General features: G+C 44.1%; 1 protein-coding gene across 1 annotated transcript in view; it reads left to right on the top strand.

Moving 5' to 3' along the window:
• Positions 1 to 26,842, top strand: part of CAD (carbamoyl-phosphate synthetase 2, aspartate transcarbamylase, and dihydroorotase) — a gene marked incomplete in the record, with an annotated part of 2,299,829 nt that overhangs the window by 619,396 nt on the left and 1,653,591 nt on the right. The window contains 1 exon segment of the mRNA XM_044075466.1: positions 12,514 to 12,735. Coding sequence (XP_043931401.1) covers positions 12,514 to 12,735 — 222 coding nt within the window.

The raw sequence follows: 26,842 nt of genomic DNA, 5'->3' as shown, positions 1-26,842 counted from the left end.
CACACACAGATTAAAGATTTGGAAGATGCGACTTTCCTGCCATTTAAATATATTTCTTTTCTTTGGGGTTGTGCCTGAAATCTTGATGGAAGTTAGGATTTCCTTGTAATTGGTTCTTCTATCTAGTAAAATGGAAACTGTTATCGTTCTGGTGTCAAACTGGATCCAGCAAATACTTCAGGTGGACAAGCTGTTGTGTTCACTACTTGTTTGTTGTTCTCTTTAGGCATAGTATATTCCTTAATGAAATTTTATCTGACCATTTAAGCATGTCTGCCTGTGGATTCCCCATTGGCACTCAGGCCACCAGTGAAGCAATTCTGTAGGGGCATAATCCATCTGGTGCCCCCATGCTGGTGTGAATGACCTAAGACGTACCTCCCTGGACTACATGAAAAGAGACATAAAGGAGCTCTCTGAGCATGTAGCCCAGGCCGGTATGACCCTGACCTTGAGTAGCATCTTACCCTCACCAAGAATGATGCCACAATATGAAGACAAGATGATCAATTTCAACAATTGGCTTAAGTACTGGTGTCATTCAAAGGGGATCCAATGCCTGTCAGCTTGGGATGATGTGCTCGACCAACCACGATGCTTGGCTAGGGACGGCTTGCACCTGTCACCCCTGGGCTTTCGGATATTGGCAAAGGCTCTTGCTACCCCCATAGTGCCTTTTTTAGGCAAGGCTCAAAAGACAAACCCACCTCCATAGGTATCACAAGGGATAAGAAACTAAGAGTAATGCTACTCAATGCCAGAAGTCTAAACCTCAAGATGCACGCACTCGAAACTCTCCTTAGCATGGAGAACATAGATATCTGTGCAGTACCAGAAACCTGGTTCAGGGCTCCCGAGAGCACCCCAGCACTACCAGGTTATACCTCATACCATGCTTTTCGGCCCCAAAACTTGGACCGAACCACAAAAGAAGGGGGAGTATCGATATTCATCAAAGATACCCACACCTCCAGGTTGGTGGCAAAGCACGAAGCATCAGAGACTACCCATGTGCAAACTAACAGTGGGTAAAACTGCCTTCCAGTTTATAGCCTGCTAGAGACCACCCTCCCAAACCCAGGAACCCCACTCGGCCTTCCTGAGAACACTGGAAAATATGAAGGTCTCTCCAAACACTATTATATTGGGCGACTTCAACTACCCAAACATAGACTGGGAGCATTACTCTAGCTCCAACACCCTAGCCCAAAGGTTCCTAGAATTTATAAACTCAAATGCTATGGAACAACTTGTTACGACTCCCACGAGGGGAAAACATACTGGACCTGATCATCACCAACATGGGGACTCTATGTTCCAGACCAGAAATGTATCCCTCACTGGTAAGATCAGACCATAAACTAATCTCACTGGATATTCACATCCCGATCCCACCCCCTGCCCCGAAAACCACAGTGAAAAACTTCTCTAAAGCAAATTTCACACTCCTCAAAACTAAGGTGGAATCAGTCAAAGCCCCCGGGCCTGTGGAAAATACGGCCCAGACCGCCGAATCCTTTATAAACGCATTCTATGAACACCTTCAGGAATGCATGGATCATGCGATCCCAAATAAAACCAAGACCCAATCCTCCAAAGGCAGACGTCCTGTCTGGTGGACCCTAGCCATAAACAAACTATGCAATAGAAGGAGGAAGCTACTAAATGATAGAGCAAAATCCCAAAAAGGGAAGGCATCACTGATCAGTATTAGCAAAAAACTACGGGCACACAAAATTGTCTAAGGCCAGCTTCGAGAGAAAAATTGCACAGGACACTAAGGATAATCACAATGCTTTCTTTAGTTATGTTAGGAACCTGGGTGGTAATTCCCAGATATGCTCAGACTTAGTCCAAAATGACAAAAAATACACCGAACCCACAGACATTGCCAACATCCTAGCTGACAGGTTCAGCGCAAACTTCTCCCACCAAAAGGGCAAATATCTATCCCAGCAGAGTGCTGCCCCCCTGACATCTCATATGCTCAGATAAGAGCCGCCCTCTCCAAAGCAAAAAACACAGCATCAATGGGACCAGACGGTGTCCCGGGCTGCGTCCTACATGAACTCCAAGAAGAGCTAAACCCAAACATAAAACTACTGTTCAATCTCAGCCTTACTACAGGATATGTGCCCAGAGTGGCGTACAGCAACAGTGGTCCCTCTCCATAAAGGTGGCGCCTCAACAGATCCTGGAAACTATTGCCCCATAAGCCTGACTAGCTTGGTCTGCAAAGCTATGGAAAGGATCATCATGGACCTCATAAATAAAGATATTGGGGACCTACAAACACTGGATCCTACCCAGTTCGGCTTTAAGGGCAGATCCTGCCTCTTAAACCTGGTTGATTTCTTTGAAACAGTCACCAAGGCCATTGACGAGGGGAAGGTGGTCCACACAGCCTACCTGGACCTCGCAAAAGCCTTCGATACAATACCCCACTCAGGCATTATAGATAAGCTCACCAGCTTAAATATAAACCCCTATGTCACTAGATGGATTGCAAATTGGCTCAAGGACAGAACCCACATGGTTAGAATTGCTGGTGCCATGTCAGACTCCAAACCAGTTACAAGTGGTGTCCCACAAGGCTCAGTCCTGGGACCTCTCTTGTTCGGTATATATTTCTCAGAGGTACAGGCCAACACGGAAGGACTGTGGCTGACCAAGTTCGCAGATGACTGCAAACTGGGCGCCATAATCGACTCTCCAGCCGACACAAGCATCCTCCAAAAGGGCCTCATAGAAACAGACAACTGGTGCCAGAGCCATGGCCTCAAGCTAAATGCCAAAAAGTGCATAGTCATCCCCTTTGGCAAAAACAAAGTGCCCACAAATTACCACATAGGTGGTAATCCATTAAGTACAGAAGAAGTAATTAGGGACCGGGGGAACCAAGTTGATAGCAATCTCTCATTTGACAACCACGTGGCCAAAGTGGTTAGAAAAACATTTTATATAGCCCATCTAATCATGAAGGGATTCACATCTAGATCAGGGGACGTCATCGTGCCTCTTTACTCATCCCTCATCAGGCCCATAATTGAGTACAATGCCCCTTTTGGGATGTACCTTACCAGACACCTGCAGCAACTGGAAAGACCCCAAAAGTACCTCAGCAAGAGGATCAAAGGGCTCAAACAGATGCCATATGCTGCCCGGTTAAAGAAACTCCAGCTCTACTCAGTGGCATACCGCCTGTTCAGAGGCGATCTGTGCCTGACGTATAAAGCCATGTCCAACCCGGAATTAATGGACATGCTGCACCTCAGAAAATCCAAATCCCATCGAGCTACGCGCTCGAGAGACTTGAACCTCAGCACTGAAATAAATAGGACATGCTGGAGGGACAGATTCATAACCCAGAGGCTCCCTTCACTCTGGAATAAAATCCCAGTCCAGGTTAGGCAGAGTCCCTCATTGACTCCAAGAGGAATCTTGATGAGTGGATGGGAGATAGTAGGTTTACCCCGGGTATCACTTCTCTGTCACTGTTAGACAGAGGCACAGTATGCTAACCTCGAAAAAGGGCATAGCAAAATAAATTTAAAATGGGTGGCGAAAGCCAAACACATTCTGGCCAGGCTTATAAATGCCCTAGGGCAGATAGCCTAGTATGAACCTATACTGATACTGTTTAGTTCTTAAAATCCAGAATAGGACATTTTTGAGTTGTGGAGCATGTTTTGGGACCTTGCAAGTTGTTGTTTTTTTTTTTTTTTTTTGGGGGGGGGGGGGATATAAAATTACTTGAAATAACACAAAGGCTATTGCGGTAACACTGTGTGCCTACACATGAATTGATTCAGCAATACCTACATTTTTGGGAACTTAAGAGTTTTTAGGTGTATGGATTAAAAAGGATTTTGTTATGGTACCTAAAAATGTGTGGATGAGCTTCCAGTTTCTCAATATTTCTGTTATGGATATGGATAGTAATTTTACAAGCAGTGAAAATGTTTTGTAGTCCCTTTTGTTTTATGCACAGATAAGGTATATTTTTATCAGCCAGAGAAGTGAGAAGTTGTGTGTGATTGAATCGAAGGAATGCATTTATCATGGTAAAAGACATGAGTTAAGTGGGATACGTTGATTGTCCCCATAGAACAAGGTGGTTCAGGATTCCATACTTTGTAAGAAATCTTTAGAACCACACATTTAAGGCTTGTGTATGTAACACAAGTCGAAGGTCATAAAGGCTGATAGGGATTATTATGATGAAATGGGGGGATTTTTAATACAGGTCTTTATGAGAGTAATGACCTTATAGAAAATATTTTCATATGGTTGCAGAAAGTATTCCAAGAACTAGGCCAACATAGGAATGGAGAAAGGAGGTTTTGCTAATAGGGATGACTGCAAGTAGGGGTATAGAATATAGGCAACAGGAGGGACTAGAATTTACTGGTCGAAATTAGCAAAGAAACCATTGTTTGGATTACATAACTAGAGCGGAAAAGGTTAATGGATTGAGATGAGATCTAGGGAAAGTTTTGACTACAGGTTAAAGACTGCATTCTCTACCAGGGATTAATATCAGAGTGTAGGCAAGCAGAATAGGAGAGAGGAATGCAAAGTGAAAAATCAGTTCACAAAGGAACAGTGGAAGGACATCTGTATGGCTATAGTATTGAAACAAAGGCTAAAAGATTTTATGATTTTTTGCTTGGGAGGGTTTGCATAGGTATTTTTATACCCAAGCATACTTGAGAGAATTTTTCTCTGGTAGTTGTGAGTTCTGTACGTGTGATGAGAAAGAAAGCAGTAGTTGGGAATGTTTTGTGGGAGTTGGCAAATGGTACTTTGTCAAATTTTGGGAGCTATGGAAACTGAGTTTGAACACAGGATCTCAATTGCCTAGTCACATAGTAAGGCCTTATCAAGTTTAAAGCTGTTGGTTGTCAAAAAAAAATTAGAAAATGGAAATCAAAATCTGTGCCAACTGTAATTGAATGATCTTCGTGTTTCACTGTTGCAGTCATCACACTTGGGTTATCTGCCTGCAGGTAGCCCTCAGTCGGCCCGAATACCAGAGTCTTGGGATGTCTGTATTGGATGCTGTCGCTTCTTCCATGACATCAGGTCATCAGGGGTATAAAACATGCAGCCATGACATCAGGTCATCAGGGGTATAAAACATGCAGCCGACACCATTACATGAACTTTTCTTGCCACGTGGGTGCCCGAAGCAGAAGCAAGTTTGCAAGTGCCGGTTGGCCGCTACCTGAAATTTTCATTTTTCGAGCTTCAAACCTTAAGTCTTCTAAAGTTAAGTACCCCATTGGGGATCCTTTATTCTTGCTCTAACCGATGTCAGAAAAAGTTAATTGTCTTGCCTGTGGAAAGCAAATACCTCGCAGAGATTTTCATTCTTACTGTGTCACCTGTTTAGGCCCAAACCACAACGTTCCTTGCTGTCTGTTTTGTGCCTTGTTCAATGCCCAAACTAATCGTCGTCGGGCCATCTTTGTCGCTAAATTCTTTCACTCTTGCTCTCCGTATTTCAAAATGACTTCATTAAGCCATCCAACTACCAATCTTAACAAAAAAAACGTAAGGATAAAGTCCGAAACAGACTGTATAGGACCAAAACTGCCGACGACGCTTCCGTTACGCTAGTCGCCAGTTCGGTACTCAGTGAGGTGCTTTCGCAGCCCCTGATGCCTGCTTCTACAGATTCGCAGGCCTCTACTGATAACTATTTGGAGTCCAGTATGCAGCGAGATGCTTCTTCGACAATGGAACCTGCGGATGTCTCTACCTTGGATGGGTCCAGAGCCGATGTGCAGGAACCAGCTTCTCTGGGTATATTCAGACTTTCCGATGATCGTATTAAACAGACTACTTCGTTTTTGACTAAAACTACCGAATTTTTCAGGCCCAGAGTTCACACTACGCCTAGGAAACTGACGACCAAAGCGCTTTCTCAAGCTCCCATGCCTCAGAAACAAATGCTTAGAGTGGCTGAAGACCTTATTACTTTAATTAGGGGAAGCCAGCCTTTCCTCTCTAAAAGACAAAGAATTTATTTTCCTTCTGATTCTACAGACCATGATTCCAATGACTCTGACCCCTCTGATTACCAGGACATACTGTTATCCACCTATGAGGATTCAGATGCAGAGGATTCCATTCCCTCTGCCTCCCCTCCAGAGGACTTTTCTTTCGGTGAAACCTTGCATAACCCTAAGAGAGCATTTCCACTGGGAATGCCAGGACTACCCTCAGTCCAAAAAGAGACTCGGAATTTTTAGACTTGCCTCAGCACAAGCCTCTAGCTATACCCCCTGTCCAGGGTATTGTTGATGATGTCTTCATGGAATCAAGTCTTGCCCCTGATAATTTACCCTCCAGCTCCTAGAAAGCCTCACTGGTTCTACAGAGTACCTGACTCTCACAAATTTCTCTTTACAAATCCTATTGCAGACCAAGAGACCATTTCCCAGGGACCTAAAGGTATTAAAGCTACTACAGCCAAAAACCCTACCCCTTCGGACAGGGATTCTAGGGCTTTAGACAGATTGGGTAAGAAGGTATACACCTCTGCAATTCTTGCTGTCAGGGCTTTAAATTTCCAGTTTCACATGTTGAAGTACCAGCAGCATATTATGGAACTAATTAAACAAAAAAATGTTGTTGATTCTTGATTGTGCAGAAAATAAAGATTTACAGGAGTTGATGCATTCTGCAAACCAAGTTGGTAAACATACTTTGCAGTGTGGTTTTGATGCCTTAGAAGCATCTTGCAGGACTGCTGTCACTGGGTCTTTTCTGAGAAGGCATGCTTGGCTGAAGGAACAAATCTTGCCAGACTATGTCAAAGCAAAATTTTTAGATGCTCCATTAAACCAAGAATATTTGTTTGGCACAAAAGCAGTTATTCTTAAGATGGAGGAAAAAGCTAAATCTATGCAGACTGTTAAGATTTCTTACAGGTACATCCATCTAGGTTCAGTAGGCATTGGCCTTCAAAAAACTGGTCCTTTCCAGTCCCTCCCAGGCCTTCACAGTCCAAACCCAGGCGCAACAGACCACAAAGAATACAGTCTCAGGGTATGCACAGATCTAAACAATGGAGTGCTTCCAACTCAAAAACAGGGAGTGGTAGGCCACCCCCCTATGGAAAAAGTTCACAATGATTTGTCCTTCATCCTTCCCAGCCATGCCCAATTACTTGCACCCCTAGGAGGAAAACACGCCCTGCATGCAAAACACTGGGAAAACATTACCCAGGACCGATGGGTCTTAAAATAAAATTGTATCCCAGGGATGCAGATTCTACTTCCACTCACTGCCAACCCCAAACGGATTGTCATACCTTCCTCCAAACCAGTGGGCAGAGGCCCAAAAGCAAGTACTTTCACTTCTCAGTATCAGGGCTATTCAACCTGTTCCAGCAGAGCAAAGGGGACAGGGTTTCTACTTCAGACTATTTCTGGTGCCCAGAGAAGAGAACTCTTGGTGCCCTATTCTGGATCTGTCGATTCTCAACCGCTTCCTGGTGGTACTAAAGTTCAAAATGCTTAAACTCCCAACAGCTGCTTCCTGTGTTAACCAAGGACTCATGGCTGGTCACCCTAGACTTAAAAGAAGCTTATCTGCACATCCCCATAAGGGACTCTTGCAGGCAATATCTAAGTTTCAGGGCAGGCTCTATGCACCATCAGTTCTCTGCACTTCCCTTTGGCGTATCTACTGCACCTAGGTTATTCACAAAGTCTCTGGCTCCAGCCATTGCATACTGCAGGCAGAGAAACATTCAAATTTACCCATACTTGGATGATTGCCCGATTCAGGCGGACAGTCAGGAATTGCCACTTCAGCACCTGACATTTGTAAAGAGACTCCTGACTACCCTGGGGTATACCATCAACGAAAAGAAATCACATCTGGTACCCAGCCAAAAATTTGTATTCCTGTGAGCAAGCTTGAACACAACTTCCCAGATGGAATTCCTCACTCCAGAAAAGCAGGTTTATCTGACAAATTACTTCAAACTACTGGCCACCCAAACCCAGCTACCTGCAAGTAAAATACTGCAAGCCCTAGGGTTTATGGCCTCATGCATTCTCCTAATTCCATATTCAAGACTGCAGATGAAGAAACTTCAACATTACTTAAAAAGTCTCTGGTGTCAACATTCTCAGGACCTGGAAACAGTGATTCTTATCATTCATTGCCTATGGACAGAGTTCCTTTGGTGGTCAGAGGCCTGCAACCACAACAAGAGACGCCCTTTCACTCACCAACCCCCCCTCCCCCGCTGCCCAAACCCTTACAACAGACTCAGACTATGCATGGGGGGCTCACATGGCAGGCAAATGCATTCAAGGCAAATGGAGCCCAGCGCGAATCCGCCTGCATATCAAAAAGAAATGTTAGCTGTACAGAATGCACTGACAGTCTTCAAATACCTTATTCTTCCAGCACAACTCTTGATAAAGACAGACAACACCACAGTTGTGTGGTACATAAGCAGGGGGGAACCCATTACAGGTTAGCCATGGCTCTGTGGAACACAGCTTTGAGCAACCAAGTGCACCTGCAAGCTCAATTCCTGCCAGGCAAACAAAATTCACTGGCAGACTTAAGCAGAAATCTAATGGACCCACACGAGTGGAAACTGGAACCCAACTCATTCAAGCTTTTAATCCACAGGTGGGGGGACACCAGAGGTGGACTTCTTTGCTTCCCCCAAAACCATCAATTGAGCAAGTTTTGCACCAGAACTCCCCACAGCCAAGCATGGAAAGTGGATGCCCTATCCTTTACATGGGGAAAAATCTCTCGGTCTATGCCTTTCCCCCTCTGCCCCTCTTGAAAGTACTACTCAGGATCAAACAAGACAGGCCAAGGACAGTCCTTACTGCACCAGATTGGCCACGCCAGCACTGGTACCAGTCTGACAACAGTGCCACCCTGGCACCTGCATCAGACCCCCTCTGCTGCCCAGCAGGAGGGCCAGATTTTGCATTCTCAGCTGCAAACCCTGTACCTAGCAGCCTGGCTTATTCCCTGAATACATCACCAGCACCCTTCAGCAGACAGGTCCTGGATGTCATCCTTGAGGCCAGGAGGTTTAGTACTAAGAAATCCTATTCAGAAAAGTGGAAAACATACTGTTCTTGAAGCCAGTCTCAGGGAAAGGACACAGCCGTGCCCACTGTACCTCAAATCCTAGATTGTCTAACACTGCTGCTCCACAAAGGCCTGTGCTTCTCGTCAATTAAAATTCATGCCTTTGCCATCTCAGCTCATTACAGTACTGAGCCACCCCTCTTCTCTCACCCTCTGGTCAAACAGTTCCTGAGAGGAGCTAACAATTTAAGACCCCTGAAGAGTGCTCCCACTCCTGCCTGTGACCTTAACCTTGTACTAGAGAAGCTCACGCTTCCCCCTTTTGAGCCTGCTGCTACAGCAAGAGTTAAAATTTCTCTCTTGGAAAACAGCCTTACTTCTAGCCATCACTTCAGCAAGAAGTGTCTGAGTTACAGGCCCTTATGGCTGTGTAACCCTTCATTTATCTTCCATGCGGACAGGGTTTCCCTCAGGACTAACCAATCATTTATGCCCAAGATGGTATCCAGTGTGACTTTAAACCAATCCATCCATTTACCAACCTTTTTTCCTAATCCTTCGAATAAAGGGGAAACGATCCTGCACTCCTTGGACGTGCACAGACAGCTTAGGTTCTACCTTGATAGGACTAACTACTTTCAGAAAGTCTGACCAGCTGCTAGTCAGCTTTGCTACAGGGGCAGAGGGCAATTCCATTTCAAAGCAAACAGTCTCTAAATGCATAGCACACTGCATCCATTTCTGCTACAAACACCATGGAAAACCTACCCCACAGGGGATCAGGACCCATTTCGCTAGAGCTACCTCAATCTCTACAGCATTTCTCAGCGGACTCCCTGCCAGGGACATCCTGGAAGCTGTGACCCTGGAGCTCAGTGCACACCTTCACCAAGCATTACCACTTACCATTCTTCTCCAAATCCAGAGCTGGATTTGCTGCAGCTGTCTTACAAGGCCTGCCAGCCCGAACACTTCCTGACTGCCTCCACCCTTCCTCAGCTTTGGGAATCAACCCAAGTGTTATGATTGCAACAGTGAAACACGAAGAACGTAGTACAGTGCACGCACACCACACACACACATACTTACATGTAGACAGAAACATACAGTCATTCAGACACACACTTTTCCTTTAGTTACTTTATGATTGCAATTTTACAATCACCAAGAAGCAAACTGCTGCTTACTCTGCTTAGTGATCATAAAAGTGCCAGTTTGGAATTTGTCTGAGCTTTCATGGCAGCTTAATATGCTGTCATGAAGAGGCAAACTCGTTTTCCAGTGAACAGTACCTTTACATGAACAACCTTGCTGGAGATTCTCATTTTCCAGTCAGAGTGGTGGTGTATAGGTCTTCCATTCTCTAAATGCAGAATAAAGTTCAAGGGAAGAGTGAGGTTTAAGGATAGGCAGGAATTGAGCAGTTTATTTAATGCTGGTTTGAATGATGTATATTTCATGAAAATAGTGAGGAATATCACTGGTTTGTTTTCTGTTGAAGCATGTGTGTCTAAGTAATTTCAGTTGTGATTTAATAAAGATTGTTAAAAAAAATTAAATCAGTCACACAACAGTGCATCTAAGCTGAGGCAGCAAAGTCAGTGAAGTACATCTATAGTACATCATCAGACGACTGCAAGCTGGGAGCCATTATTAACTCCCCAAATGATTTAGACATCTACAGAAAGGCCTCATGGAGACCAATGACTGGTGTCGAAACCATGGCCTTAAGGTTATTACCAAAAAATGTCGTCATCCCCTTTGGGAAAAACTCAATTTCCATTAATTACCACATTGATGGAAGTCCACTGAACACTGAAGGCGTTATAAGAGATCCGGGGACACAGGTTGACAGCAACCTCTCCGACCACCACATTGCCTGTGTGGTCAGAAAGTCCTGTGTGGCACATCACATTACCAAGGGTTTTGCATCCAGTAAGGAGGAGGTCATCATCTCTCTCTACTCTATCATTAGGCCAATCATAGAGTATAATGCCCCATTTGGCATGTACCTCACTAGACACATGCAACAGCTGGAAAGGCCACAAAAGTACCTCACGAAGAGGATCCTAGGCCTTAAACACATGTCCTACATGAACAGAAAACTCCCAGCTATTCTCAGTCTCATATCATTTACTAAGAGGCGATCTATTCTTGACTTGCAAAGCCATGTCTAACCCAGCTCTGTTAGAAATGCTACATCTAAAGAAATCCCAATCCCTCCTCACCACATGCTCCAGAGACCTCAACCTCATTACCACAGTCAACAGGACATGCTGGAGGGTCAGGTTCGTAACCCAGAGACTGCCCATGCTGTGGAATAGACTTCCCATACATGTTGCTGTGGAATAGACTTCCCATACATGTCAAAAAGAGCACCTCACTGACCCTGTTCAAGAGAAATCTTGAGTGGATGGGAAATGGAAAGTTCACACCAGGGATCACTCCAGTGGCTCTACTTGGTAGAGGCACTGGGAACCAACACTGGGCGGCACAATGCCAGGGCACTTCTATGGGCTCGCCTTGTAAAGGCTCCAGGGCCATTAGCCTTGTGCACACCTATGAACCTATGAAGGATGTACACTTGGCCTCTCATGGTGCTTATCCAGTAGAATTGGACACTTCTCTGTACTGCTGGCAGTCTGAACACATCTCTGGTAATTTAAGGTCTGTAAGGCTCCACCCCTGTAGAAGTGGGAAAGCAAAATCCAGCCTGAGCCACTGAAGAAGCCAGACAAAGTGGGCATTTCGGTTTAGTGAAACTGAGGCTCAGGTAGTTGCGTGGTAGCCTCTATTCCCACCAGAGGCTTACTACACTGTAGACCTGGTGCAAAGTATCAGATGAAGCCCTTGTAATTTTTTTCAATTGTTAAGAATTACTCCGTGCTATGTCAGCCTGTTAGTCTTAACGGAGCAGTGGGGGCTGGAATATCAGCAGGCATGGGGGGGGGGGGGCTGCAAAACGATGTTGAAATTGGTAGTAATTTGTTCTTTACAGAATGACAGACGTAAATGCCTGTGTACCTTTAGAGGTTTTTTGGTACTTCTATTTAATTCTAGAACCTCATCACTGAAATAAAGTAGGTCTTTCAAAAGAGTTTAGATGCAGTATGCATCTCTGATGGTTGGAAGTTTACGTCTGTGGCCATATTTCTCCATATCCTTTAGAAATGGTTGCTATTATGTTTGTAAGTGGAACACGTAACTGATTTTACTTAGTAAAATTTTGGCTTACCTCATGCGTTGAATCTGATTTGAATGATTGGATGTGGATAGTTGAAGGTATCTGAAGAGTTTAGGCTAACATTTCTAGGGGCTTGACTAAGTTCACATGAGCAGCATGGTGCCTTCCCTTATCGACTGTGGTTGTTCATGCTGTGCACTGTAGAGTACTGTAGCAAAAATATACTAAGACTTATTTTTTCTCCTTAGGCTCTTGCTGCTGCTGAAAAGCTAGGGTATCCTGTGTTGGTGCGAACTGCTTTTGCATTAGGAGGTCTTGGATCTGGATTTGCCAACAACAAAGAGGAGCTGACCACTCTGGTGACGCAGGCTTTTGCTCATTCGTCACAGGTTCTTATCGACAAATCACTGAAAGGCTGGAAGGAGATAGAATATGAGGTTGTCCGTGATGTGTATGATAACTGTATTACAGTAAGTATATGTTATATTTTGTAACTACAGACTATTTTGGCAAACCTGCCACTAACAACAAAATAAATCTGATGTAAGCAAGCTTGGTTACTGGCTTTCTAGCTGGCTATCCATTTCTGCTTACTGACATTTGTTTGATTGTTGATTTGTAATGAATTAAAACCTTTTCTGTAGCCTTTCACCTTTTACAAAAGTGTTTAAATTTATTGGGTTTTAAGTGAGTCATACATATTTGAATATTTTGAAAAGCTTTTCTAAGATTGTCTAAAACAGTGGTGTATTTGAATGAAATGTTGCTTTTGACAGTTCTGTGAAGCAGGTGGTTTTGGTGACTGGAAAGACCAGCACTTGTGCTGAGTGGTTGGCTATGCCCGTATGGAGGGAGTGTCCTTTGTGCAAGTAAGGAGATGTCCTCCACAGATGGCCTATTGGATGATTCTCCACAGGACTTGGGCTAGATGCACAAAAGTTAGAGCCAAGGAGAAAAAAAATTAAACTATCCCTGTAACTGTCTTGGATGGTGGTTATTCCCAGTTGGCCACTACCTTGGTGATGGAAAAGAAGTGGACCATTTGGCTGGGATGTTGCTGGTAGTTAACAGTCTTTGGCAAAGTACCAAAGAAAAGTTATGAAGCAGAAGGTTAGCATTTGCCATTTTGTTTGAAAGACAGTATTTAGAATACATCAGTCTCACTAAATGGCTTTGCTGTTTTAAAGTATACAGTTTTTAAATCAGTTTCCAGTTTGTGATCAAGCAACAGGCAAGGCTTTGTCACATTTGTTACACCAGTTATGTCTGACTTCTGGGGTGTAGCTATGATAATGTGTGAGGATATGTTTTTTTTTTTTCTTCCGTGCATATGCAGCTTATAGAATTTTATGTATTTTTGTGAATATGGATAGGTGCACTTCACTGATATTTAAAAAAATGAATTTTAATTAATATGGCCCGACTTCCCCAGGGCAGGGTTGGTCTGCTCCCTATGTCGGAGTCTATCAGCAGGCATGGTAGAGAAAGGAGCAGCCTCTGCTGTTTTAGTTTGGTTTCATTGCAGCAGAAAATTAAGTAGCCAATCCATTAGTCTCGTCTATGAAACTTTGGTTGAAATGGGTACCTAATTTAGGATTCCCCCCCCTTTTAATATACTGCAGGTGTATCATGTTAAATTGCATTTGACCAATTTTTAGCTTGCAGTTTGGGATCTTTCCGGGGTTGATGCCGATGTGAAGATAATGCGCTCCACTGGGTGACAGATTCCACTGAATGATTGTGTTCATTGACTCTTCTGTGTTATTTTTTAACACCTTTACTAAATTATCACTTAAGAAGTAGGCAAACGTACGTTAACATAAAGGTTTCCATTTTAAATACAAAATAAATAACATATTTTCTTTGCTACTTTCATCATTACAGCATTACAAAAATTGCCGAAATTCCTCACTTCTGCTAAATATTATTCTGCATGTATTGTTGCTGCTGTTTCCTTTCATGTAATTTGCTCCTTCCCTTTTCTAAAGATCCAACTTTCAGTTCTTTTATGTCTTTATGATATTCAGTATCTGAAGTACAGTTGGGCATAGATTTTGATTTCCTTTTTCTAGTAATTGCTTTTCTGATGGCCAACATAATTGAACTTAATGAGGCCTTAATATGTCTAGGCAGTTCAGAATCCTGTATTGCAGCTCAAAAGAATTTTCCGTGCTTGCAGCCATTTGCTCACCCAGTGTTTCTAATAGAGTACTCTATAGGGAATGTTTAAAATCTGCCAACGCATTACACTCCCAAAATGTATGCTTCTAGTTACAGTGCAATGAAGAAGTATTTGCCCTTTCCCGATTTCTTATTGTTTTGCATGTTTGTCACACTTAAATGTTTCGGATCCTCAAACAAATGTAAATATTAGACAAAGATAACCCAAGTAAACACAAGATGCAGTTTTTAAGTGATTTTATTTATTAGGGGAAAAAATATCCAAACCTAAATGGCCCTACGTGAAAAAGTAATTGCCCCCTAAACCTAATAACTGGTTGTGCCACCCTTGGCAGTAACAACTGCAATCAAGCATTTGCAATAACTGGCAACGAGTCTTTCACATCGTTGTTGAGGAATTTTGGCCCACTCTTCTTTGTAGAATTGTTTTAATTCAGCCATATTGGAGGGTTTCCAAGCATGAACTGCCTTTTTAAGGTTATGCCACAGCATCTCAGTTGGATTCAAGTACGGCCACTTAAACATCTTTATTTTGTTTTTTTAAAGCCATTCAGAGGTGGACTTGCTGGTGTGTTTTGGATCATTGTCCTACTGCAGAACCCAAGTGCGCTTCAGCTTGAGGTCTGATGGCCGGATATTCTCCTTCAGGATTTTTTGGTTGAGAGCAGAATTCATGGATGTTCTTCGTGTTTCACTGATGTCCATCAAGGATGCATCTGCAGTCATCACATATGGGTTGTCCTGCCTCAGGCAGCCCTTCGGTCGGCCGGATTCCAAAGTCTGGGTCCGGCGTCGGCTGATGTCGCATTTTCCCCGACGTCAGAGCGCCTGGGGTATATAAGCATCCGCCGACACCATCTTCCTCTGTCTTTCTTGCCGCGTGGTGCCCGAAGCAGAAGCAGTTTGCAAGTGCCGGTCGGCCAGCTCCTGTAATTCAGCTACCGAAGACTTCAAAAAGCTAAGTACCCCGTTGGGGACTCTTTCTTGCCTCAGCCGATGTCAGATAAAGTTAATAATTGTTCTGAAACCACACAAAAGACCAGTGAAAACAGCTCTACTTTCCAAAATAAGAACTTAATAAAAATCTTTTAGTTGTCTCTTAGTAGCAAAAAACATGATTATGGGAGTAAGGATTAAAGCAGTCAGCATGTAGTCACAAATTACAAGGGAGAATATTCAAAAAAATTTTTTGTCACAAAATATACTATTTTTTCTAAAGTATTTAATGAAATGATAAAAAATTGTTGGAACAAGACAAGAAGGGAGGTACCTTCTTTGGTGAATGTTGAGCTCACTATTTCTTTCCAGAGAGGGAGAAGTTTGAAAGATTTTTTTAGTAAGAGGTAGGTTTGAGAGACCAACACAGAAGCTAGCATGTGCAATAACAAGGAAGGGAACTTTCCCATGTGGGAAGTGTGCAATATGCCCTTACATAATCAGAGAAGCTGAAGATATTAAGGGGAAAAGTTTTAATACTATAGGAGCATTTAACTGCACTAGCAGGGGGATTATATATCTTATAAAATGTTTTTGTGGCAAAGGCTATATTGGGGAGACTAAAAGAAGTCTGGCTGAGAGAATAAAAGAACATGTTAGAGATGTTAAAAACAGGAAGATGAGCAGTCCAGTAGCAGAACATTTTCACCCAGAACATGGGGGTATAATAGACAATATGAAAGTTACAATTCTGGAACAAGTATACAACAGACATGGAGATGAAAATGTATTGAAAAAGATTTTAAGAAGAAAGGAAGCAATTTTAATAATGAAATATGAAACTTTGCAGCCTTTAGGAATGAATAAAGAGTGTAATTGGCAGAACTTCATGGGTTAATTGTTAGCTTAACAATTAGGAATTGATTTTATTATGTAATGAATTGTTAATTGATATGGCAGCTGTATAAAAGGACTGTGCGAGTGAACTTCACTTTTTTACTCTGTAAAGGCTTGCAGCCGAGGCGCTAGGAGAGGAGAGACAACTAAAAGGTTTTTATTAAATTCTTATTTTGGAAAGTAGAGCTGTTTTCACTGGTCTTTTGTGTGGTTTCAGAACAATTTTCTTTTGGATAGTGGTTATTTTAAAGTTAATAATTGTTTGACTTGTGGGAAACAAATACCTCGTAAGGATTTCCACTCTTACTGCCTAGGCCCAGACCACGCCGTCTCTGCCTGTTCAGCCTGTGCTTCCTTCAACCGACGCACTCTTAGACGTCGGGCGGAGTTTGCAGAGGAATTTTTTTGGGGCTAGTTTTTCGTATAAGATGCCGTTGGAGACTCCGACTTCTCATTTAGTTAAAAAATGGAAGGACAAGGACCGACACGCGGACCGCGGTTTCGGCTGAAACCACGGACAGGCCTACCGCGAGTGTCTCGGTCTCGGCTGAAACAGAGTCCTTGGTACTTCCAATTTCAGAAACCGCTCAACCGACTACCTTGGTCCCGGAGGCCCCGGCCGAGTCTGTTATTGAATTGCCAACAGAAACTGGTGTCCTGGAACCTTCCGACACCATTCCTTTAGACAAATCTACACCAGCACGTGGTGCAGCCAGGCCTCCTGCATCCATGTCCATTAAGGCATTCTCCAGGGCTAAAGCTGCTAAACTTTCAAAAGCTTTGCCTCCCAAGGTTATCCCTCAGGGACCCTCTACAGGATCACAAATTCTAAGCTTAGCAGAGGATCTTATCTCAATTAGGGGCTCTCAACCTCATCCGGACAGGGGCTCTCAACCTCATCCGGACAGGGGCTCTCAACCTCCTCCAGACAAAAGGCCCAGGGTTGATCCCTCTGATCCACACTCCTCAGATGAGGCCTCTGATGGCTCTACTCTCTTGGACCACCAGGAGGAGGCTTATTCGGCCTACGAGGATTCTGATGCAGAGGAATCTATTCCCTCGGCCTCCCCTCCTGAAGAGTTTTCCTTTGGGGAGACACTACACACCATGAGAGAGCATTTCCAATGGCAGGGCCAGGAATTCTCTGATTCCAGGAAAAGATTAAGGACCTTTTTACATTTGCCTCAGCATAGGCCTTTAGCTATTCCTCCTGTTTTGAATGTCATTGATGATGTGTACTCTGACTCTAGCACAACCCCTGATTCTCTTCCTCCGGCTCCTGCCAAACCCGATAGGTACTACAGGGTCCCGGATTCGCATCTTTACCTTTACAAGGCCCACTCTGCAGATCCAGAAACTATTTCCCAGGGCCCTAAAGGGGTTGCAGCTGCCACTGCTAAAAATCCTCTCCCCTCTGAAAGGGAGTCCAGAGCTTTAGAGAGATGGGGCAAAAAAGTGTATACTTCTGCTACTTTTTCTATGAGGGCATTAAATTGTCAGTTTCATATGATACAGTACCAAGAGTATTTGTTAGATGAATTGCATAAAAAGCTGTCTTCACCTGACCCCCTAGACCGCAAGTCACTTCAGGATCTGGTACATAACTCTCAGCAGGTTAGCAACCATTTCTTGCAATGTGGTTATGATGCATTGGAAGCTTCATGTAGGTCAGCTATGACTGGTGCAGTCATACGTAGGCATGCTTGGCTGAAGGAACAATCTCTGCCAGACCATGTTAAACCAAAGCTGCTGGATGCCCCACTGGAAAAGCAAAAGTTATTTGGCTCCACGGCTCAGGAGGTCCTAAAGAAATTTGAAGAAAAAGCAAAATCAGTACAAACAGTCAAAGATTTTCTCCAAGTACAACCGCCAAGATTCAGCAGGAATTTGCCTTCCAGGAATTGGTCCTTTCCAGACATAGAGAGGTTTCAGAGAGGCAAGAGCAGGCGTGCCAGAGGTAGAGGGCAAGCTAGAGGCTCCTACAGAGGACGTCAGTGGCAGCCTCCCAACCAGAGAGGTAATGCAGGACCTTCAACTGCTGCACAAGGACAGGCTCAATGACTTTACTTTGACACCGCCAAGCAGGGCTCAATTGGAAGCACCTTTGGGCGGAAAGCTTTCTTTATTTTCAGAAAATTGGCACAGTATTACAAGGGACAAATGGACACTACAAATAATAGACAAAGGATACAGGTTTCATTTCCACACATTACCAAAAAGAAAGGGCATGCCAGACCTGCCGCCGAATCAAAGGGCAGAGGCTTTGAAACAAATTTCCAGCTTAATGCAAATGAAAGCTATAGAAAAAGTTCCTCTCTCAGAACAAGGCCAAGGATTTTATTCCAGACTATTCCTTGTTCCAAGAAAAGAAAAACAATGGAGGCCTATTCTCGACTTGTCCGCACTGAACACTTATCTCATTGTACCAAAGTTCAAAATGCTGACTCTACAGCAGCTCCTTCCCATGCTGGGCAAGGGGTCTTGGCTGGTAACTCTAGACCTCAAGGAGAATACCTGCATGTCCCTATCCGACAAAGTTGCAGAAGACACCTCGGATTTCTTGCAGGGTCAGAGCATTATCAATTCTCAGCATTGCCCTTTGGCTTATCTACTGCGCCCAGAGTATTCACGAAATGCCTGGCATCAGTAATTGCACACTGCAGACTTCAGGGGATGCAAATATACCCATATCTGGACGACTGCCTTATACAAGCGGACAGCCAACAAACTTTGGTAAAACACTTGAATTATGCCATTCATCTACTTCAGGCCTTGGGATATACAGTCAACTTTCACAAATCAAGATTTGTTCCATCCCAAAGAATAACCTTTCTGGGTGCAGATCTAGATACAACCACCCAAATGGCCTTCCTTACAGAAGAAAAACAGTCAACTACCAGATTACTTCAAAAATCTGACAAGACAAACCCAGCTGACTGCAAGGAAAATCCTGCAAGCCCTGGGTTACAAGGCTTCTTGCATACTTCTGATTCTGCAAGCAAGACTACATATGAGGAAACTACAATGGTACCTAAGGAGTTTATGGACTCAGCACAGTCACAGCCTGGAAACTTTGATACCACTCATTCCATGCCTTCAAAAGAAATTTCTGTGGTGGGCTCAAGCAAGCCAGTCAAACAGGGGTCTGCCTTTCAGCAAACCAATAGCCAGCCAAACCATTACAACAGACGCTTCAGACCACGGATGGGGAGCGCACATGGAGGGAAGATGCATTCAAGGTCTATGGTTACAAAAAGAGCTACGCATGCACATAAACCAAAAGGAAATGCTGGCAGTGATATATGCAGTCGAAGCCTTCAAACCCTTTCTGCATCATGGCCATCTGTTAATAGGGACAGACAACACCACGGTTATGTGGTACATAAACAAGCAAGGAGGCACCCAGGCTGGCAATGAATCTGAGAACTTTCCCTGAAACTCAATATACAGCTTCAATCCCAGTTTGTGCCAGGGAAAGACAATATACTGGCGGACAGCTTAAGCAGAAACATCATGGATGCACACGAATGGATGCTGCACCCAGACATCTTTCTACAGATAACACAATCATGGGGGAGACCGGACTTAGATCTTTTTGCCTCCCCCCACAATCAACTGAAGAAATTCTGCTCAAGGACATACCACCCACAAGCATGGAAAGTGGACACCCTCTCTTTCAGCTGGAGAACTCTTAACAATGTATGCATTTCCACCTCTTCCATTAATGACCAAGGTTTTACTGAAGATCAGGACAGAGCAGCCAAAGGTGATTCTGATGGCTTCGGACTGGCCAAGACAGCACTGGTACCCGCTATTAAAGAGCATGTCACGTACGAAACCATGGCCTCTTCCTCTATGGCCACTGCTACTGACACAGCACAATTACAAGACTCTGCATCCCAACCTGAAAACCTTGCAACTAACAGCCTGGAAAATACCTTGACTCTTCCTCAGGACAAGCTATCCCAGAGAGTGAAAGATATTATTATGGAAGCTCGCCGGCCTTCCACAAGAAAGGCATATTCAGCAAAATGGAAAAGATTTCACATTTGGAACACCACAAAGGGCCTAGATGCGACAGTGATGAGCATGGCACATATCCTGGAATACTTGGCAGAAATGTTCCACAATGGTCTGTCTTACTCTTCCATTAAAATACATGCTTCAGCAATTTCAGCAGAGTACAATACAGATCCGCCTGTCTTCTCTCATCCTCTCCTAAGACAGTTTCTAAGAGGAATTAAAAACATCAATCCTCCAAGGAAACTACCTGTACCTACTTGGGACCTTAACTTCGTGTTGGAAAAACTAACACTGCCTCCCTTTGAACCAGCAGCATCTGCAGAACTACAGTTCCTGTCTTGGAAGACTGCTTTCCTTCTGACCATAACCTCAGCAAGAAGAATATCTGAGTTGCAGGCTCTTATGGCAATTTCATCAGGACAGAGTTTCACTAAGAACCAATCCTACATTTATGCCAAAGGTGGTATCCAGGGTTTCATTAAATCAAGCTATTCATTTACCTACCTTCTTCCCAAATCCACAAAACAAAGGGGAGAAACTTCTGCACACTCTGGACATACACAGACAGTTGCGCTACTACTTGGACAGAACTAAAGGTTACAGAAAAACTGACCAGCTGTTGGTAGCATATGCTGCTGGTACACAAGGAAAAGCAATTTCCAAACAAACAATTTCAAAATGGATAGGGAATTGCATTCGTTTTTGTTACTCCTTTCATGGAAAAACTGTGCCAACTAACATTAGACCTCATTCCACGAGAGCCACAGCCACCTCCACAGCCTTCTTAAGAGGGGTGGCTACCAAGGACATTTTAGAAGCTGCTACATGGAGCTCCGTGCATACATTTGCCAAGCATTACAATTTACCTTTATATTCCAGATCCAGAGCAGGCTTTGCTACGGCAGTCCTGCAGGGCATTTTAGCTACACCATCCTTTACATAGTTCCTCCACCCCCAGATTGGCTATGGTATTCTACCCATATTGCAGATGCATCCTTGAAGGACATAGTACAGTTTTGTACCTACCATAAATGTAGATGTCCGATAGGTATGCATCTGCAGTCAGGTTTACCCTCCCTCCTTCCCCTTTGTGGTATTACTTGGGTACTTACCCCTCTAATAGCTAGCTGGGTGGATCTATTATGGTGTATTTGTTTTTATATTGTTGTGCATGTTTGGATTTTTAAATGCATCTCTCCAAATTTAGCCTTCCTTAGAGGGCACCTGGCATCTGGGGCAAGAAAAACTGAGGAAGATGGCGTCGGCGGATGCTTTTATACCCCAGGCGCTATGACGTCGGGGAAAATGCGACATCAGCCAACGCCGGACCCAGACTTTGGAATCCGGCCGACCGAAGGGCTGCCTGAGGCAGGACAACCCATATGTGATGACTGCAGATGCATACCTATCGGACATCTACATTTATGGTAGGTACAAAACTGTACTTTGCAGTCATTACACTTGGGTTATCCTGCTGGTAGGCTACCTTCAGTCGGCCTGAATTCCAAAGTCTAAGTCCGGCGTCGGTTGCTGTTGCCTCTTTCCTGTCATCAGTGCGCCAGGGGTATAAAAGATGCAGCCGACGCCGTTTTCTTCAGTCTTTCTTGCCGTGCGGTGCCCGAAGCATAAGCAGTTCGCAAGTGCCGGTCGGCCGACTCCTGAGATTTTCATGTTCGAATTTCAGATCCGAAGTCTTCATTAAAAGCTAAGTACCCCGTTGCGGAAACTTTTTTCTTGCTCCAGACCGATGTCAGAAAAAGTTAATAATTGTATTTCTTGTGGGAAGCAAATACCTCATAAGGACTTTCATTCTTACTATATTCCTTGCCTAGGCCCTGACTACGATGTTGCTCGTTGTCGGTTTTGTGCTAGATTTAACCAGTGCACTATTAAGCGTCGGTACGATTTTGCATTACACTATTTTGGAAGAAGATTTAATTATACAGTGTCGTCGGATAGTCATCCGACTACCGGAATTCACAAGAAACGCAAAGAAAATGACAGGCATCCCGAGGTCCAAAACCGACGAGGCGTCTTCTAAGCCAGACGCTGGTTCTCAGTGAGGTGCTTTCGCAGCCCCTGACGCCCGCTACTTTAGACCCGCAGGCCGCTGCCGACTCCCACGTGGAGTTTACTAGGTCGCTGGAAGCTAAAGGTATTGGACCTTAGGAGACTATTCCTTCAGATGGGTCCAGAGCCGCTGAGCAGGCATTGGCTTCTGAGGGTGTTTTCAGACCTACTCAATTATACATTAAAACTACTTCAGCTTCAAAGGCAAAGACTAAAGCACCTTTAAAGACAAAGAAACAAGTACAACAGCTTCATGGACAGGCCTCCATGCCCAAAAAACAGATGCCCAAAATGGCCAAAGACTTAATTACTCCCATCCCCCTCCTGATAAAAGGCCTAGGCAAGAGACAGAATATGGATCTTCAGATCAGGTGTCCATTTCATCTGATTCCTCTTCTGAACAGGAATACTCTCTCCTCCCTGTGAGGATTCTGATGCTGAAGAATCTATCCCTTCAGCCTCTTCTCCTGAGGATTACTCTTTTGGGGAAACTTTGCATACCATGAGGGAGCATTTCCACTGGGAGAAGCCAAGATTTTTCAGAATCTAAGAAAAGGCTCAGAGACTTCCTTTTACTACCACAACACAGGCCCCTAGCTATTCCTCCTGTGTTAGACATTGTAGATGTATTTTCAGAGTCTAGTCTGACCCCTGACTCCTTACCTCCAGCTCCTGTTAAGCCAGACAGGTACTATAGGGTTCCTGACTCTCATAAATTCCTTTTCAAAAACCCTGCTGCTGACCCAGAAACCATCTCTCAGGGTCCCAAAGGGGTCAAGGCTTCCACTGCAAAAAAACCCTACCCCCTCTGACAGGGATTCTAGGGCATTGGACAGATGGCTGCTACCTTGGCTATAAGGGCTTTAAATTGTCAGTTTCATATGCTCAAATGTCAGCAATATATTATGTCACTGCTTAAACAGAAAATGTTGATAAATTTTGTATGTGCAGAAAACAAAGAAATGCAGGATTTATTGCATGCAGCTGAAAAAGTTGGAAGGCATACTTCACAATGTGGTTTTGATTCTTTGGAGGCTACCTGCAGGGCCGCTGTTAAGGGTTCGGGAGGCATGCTTGGCTAAAGGAACACATCTGCCTGATCATGTCAAAGCAAAATTATTAGGTGCTCCATTACAGCATGATACCTTGTTTGGTGTTAAAGCAGAAGAGGTGTTAAAGAAAATGGAGGACAAAGCTAAATCTATGCAAACTGTTAAAAATTTCTTACAGGAACAGCCTCCAAGATTTAGCAGACAGTGACCTACAAAGAATTGGTCCTTTCCAGTGTCAGACCACAAAGGGGCAGGTACAGACGCCCAAGAGGCAGATCCCAGCCCCAAGGTTCCTACAGGTCTAAACAATGGGGTGCTTCTACCTCCAAAAGTGGAGAAGACAAATCACAGCCATACAGGAAACTGTCCCAATGACTTCTCCCTGCCTGCACCAAGCACTTATCTTCTGGCAGCAGCTTTAGGGGGAAAACTAGCACTTTTTTCACAAAATTAGCACATCTAACCCAGGACAAATGGGTCCTAGACAGTGTCACAAGGCTACAAGTTTCACTTCCATACCCTGCCAAGGACAAACGGTTGGCCAGACCTGCCAAAACATCAATGGACAGAGGCACAAAAGCAAGTCTCATCCCTCATGGATATGAGGGCCATTCAACAAGTACCAGAGCAAGAGCAGGGACGAGGGTTTTATTCAAGACTGTTCTTGGTACCAAGAAAGGACAAGACCAATACTGGACCTATCTATCCTAAACACATATCTGGATATACCAAAATTCAAAATGTTGACTCTACAGCAACTTCTGCCCATGCTGGGCAAGAAGGCTTGGCTTGTGATCTTAGACCTAAAAGAGGCATACCTGCATGTCCCAATCAGACAAGCATACAGAAGATGCCTCAGATTCAAAGTTGGCTCAATGCACTACCAATTCTCTGCACTGCCCTTTGGCTTATCTACTGTGCCCAGGGTCTTCACAAAGTGCCTGGCACCAGTAATTGCATTCTGTAGACAGAGGAATACAAATATATCCTTACTTGGACGACTGCCTCATTCAAGCAGAGAAAAAGGACATTCTACTACAGCATCTGGCATTTGTAGAGATTTCTAACGGGTCTAGGGTACACAGTAAACGAAAAGCAATCAAAACTAGTACCCTCTCAAGCGATAATATTCCTGGGTGCAAGCTTAAATACAACTGTCCAGATGGCTTATCTCACGCCAGACAAAGGCAACTGACTGCCTATTTCAACCTGTTGGCAACAAAGGCCCAGTTATCTGCAAGAAAAATTCTGCAGGCTTTGGGCTTCATGGCATCCTGCATTCTACTAATTCCATATGCGAGACTGCATATGAGGAAACTTCAATGGTACCTAATAAGTGTTTGGACTCAACATTGCCACAGCCTGGAAACAGTAATTACCCTCATTCCCTGCCTGCAACAGGAGTTCTGATGGCGGGCGAAGGCTTGTCACCAGAACAAGGGACAGCCATTCACCTTACCCCCAGCCAGGCAGACATTAATAACTGATGCATCAGATTATGCCTGGGGGGCCCACATGGCAGGAAGATGTATTCAAGGCACATGGTCCACAAACCAAACGCATCTACATATCAATCAAAAAGAGATGCTAGCTGTTCAGAATGCCCTGACCGCCTTCAAGGACCTACTTCATCTGGGACAACTACTGATAAAGACAGACAACACCACAGTCATGTGGTATATAAACAAGCAGGGAGGTACTCGTTCTTACACCCTTTGCAGACTAGCCATTAATTTGTGGGACACAGCATTGACTTACCAAGTACATCTGCAGGCACAATTCCTGCCAGGAAAGATAAATACTCTGGCAGACAAACTAAGCAGAAACCTCATGGATCCCCATGTGTGAAAATTGGATCCACAAGTCTTCTGCATGATAACAAGGAAATGGGGATGCACGGATATAGATCTATTTGCCTCTCCTCACAACTACCAACTAAAAAGATTCTGCACAAGAACTTATCACAGACAAGCATGGAAAGTGGACGCACTATCTTTCAGCTGGAAAAGCTTAGTAGTATATGCCTTTCCTCCGCTGCCTCTCCTCCCCAAAGTACTCTTAAAGGTCAGAAGAGAAGCCAAAGATGATACTGATTGCCCCAGACTCACCCCGCCAATACTGGTATCCAATCCTAAGGAACTTTTCTCAATGCCCGGCTTGCACCTTGCCTCAAATACCTCCTTTACTATCCCAACAAAACAGTCAGATCCTGCACACCCAACTAAAGACCTTAAATCTGGCAACATGGCGGATAATGTAGTCATACAAAATGTGCCTCTCGCTAAAGCAGTGATGGATATCATTTTGGAGGCTAGAAGGCCTAGTACCAGAAAAATCTTGAGCTGGAAAATGGAAGAGATTCTGTGCTTGGAATCGTACACAAGGAATTGACACAGCTGTACCAAATATTCCTCAGATTTTGCAATACTAAACTGAGATGCTGGACAAAGGCCTATCCTTCTCATCAATTAAAATTCATGCCTCTGCCATTTCGGCTCATTACATACAGAGCCACCAATCTTTTCTCATCCTTTATTAAGGCAGTACCTCAGAGGAGCCAAAAACTTAAGGCCTCCAAGGAGATCACCAATACCAGCATTCGACCTCAGTTATGTCTTGGAAAAACTTGCCCTGCCTCCTTTTGAGCCAGCCGCTACAGCTGATATAAAGTTCTTATCTTGGAAAACAGCTCTGCTCCTAGCAATAACCTCTGCAAGACGAGTCTGAGCTACAGGCACTCATGGCTGTGGAACCCTTTATCATTTTTTATGCAGACCGGGTTTCTCGGAGGACAAACCCGACATTTATGCCTAAGGTAGTGTCCAGTGTGGACACTACCTTAACCAAACTATTCATCTGTTTACTTTTTAGCCAAACCCACAGAATAAGGTGGAGAGAATTCTGCATTCTTTGGACATGCACAGACAGCTACGCTTCTACTTGAACAGAACCAAAGCTTTCAGGAAGACAGAGTAACTACTAGTGGCATATGCTGCAGGATCACAAGGAAAGGCCATCTCAAAGCAGTCTATTTCAAAGTGGATAGGCCACTGCATTCGTTTCTGCTATTCACAAGATGGCAAGCCAGTGCCCAAGGGCATTAGGCCACATTCAACCAGAGCAGCAGCCACTTCAGCAGCTTTCCTCAGGGGAGTACCAACCAAAGACGTTTTAGAGGCTGCTACCTGGAGTTCAGTGCACACCTTTACAAAGCACAATCATTTACCACTCTACTCTAAATCCAGGGCAGGCTTTGCTACTGCAGTTCTGCAGGGCCTCATAGCCGCTCCTAATGCTATTTAGCTCCACCCTCCCAACCATAGCTTTGGTATTTAACCCAAGTGTAATGACTACAACAGTGAAACACTAAGAGCATAGTACAGATGTCCTTCATGGATGCATCTGCAGTCATAACAAA

Source organism: Protopterus annectens, chromosome 6.part1 (genome assembly GCF_019279795.1).
Source record: "Protopterus annectens isolate FY-2018-M chromosome 6.part1, PAN1.0, whole genome shotgun sequence".
In the NCBI taxonomy this organism is placed as follows: domain Eukaryota; kingdom Metazoa; phylum Chordata; order Ceratodontiformes; family Protopteridae; genus Protopterus; species Protopterus annectens.
The sequence above is the reverse complement of the archived record's forward strand: the minus strand, read 5'-3'. Positions and strand labels throughout refer to the sequence as shown.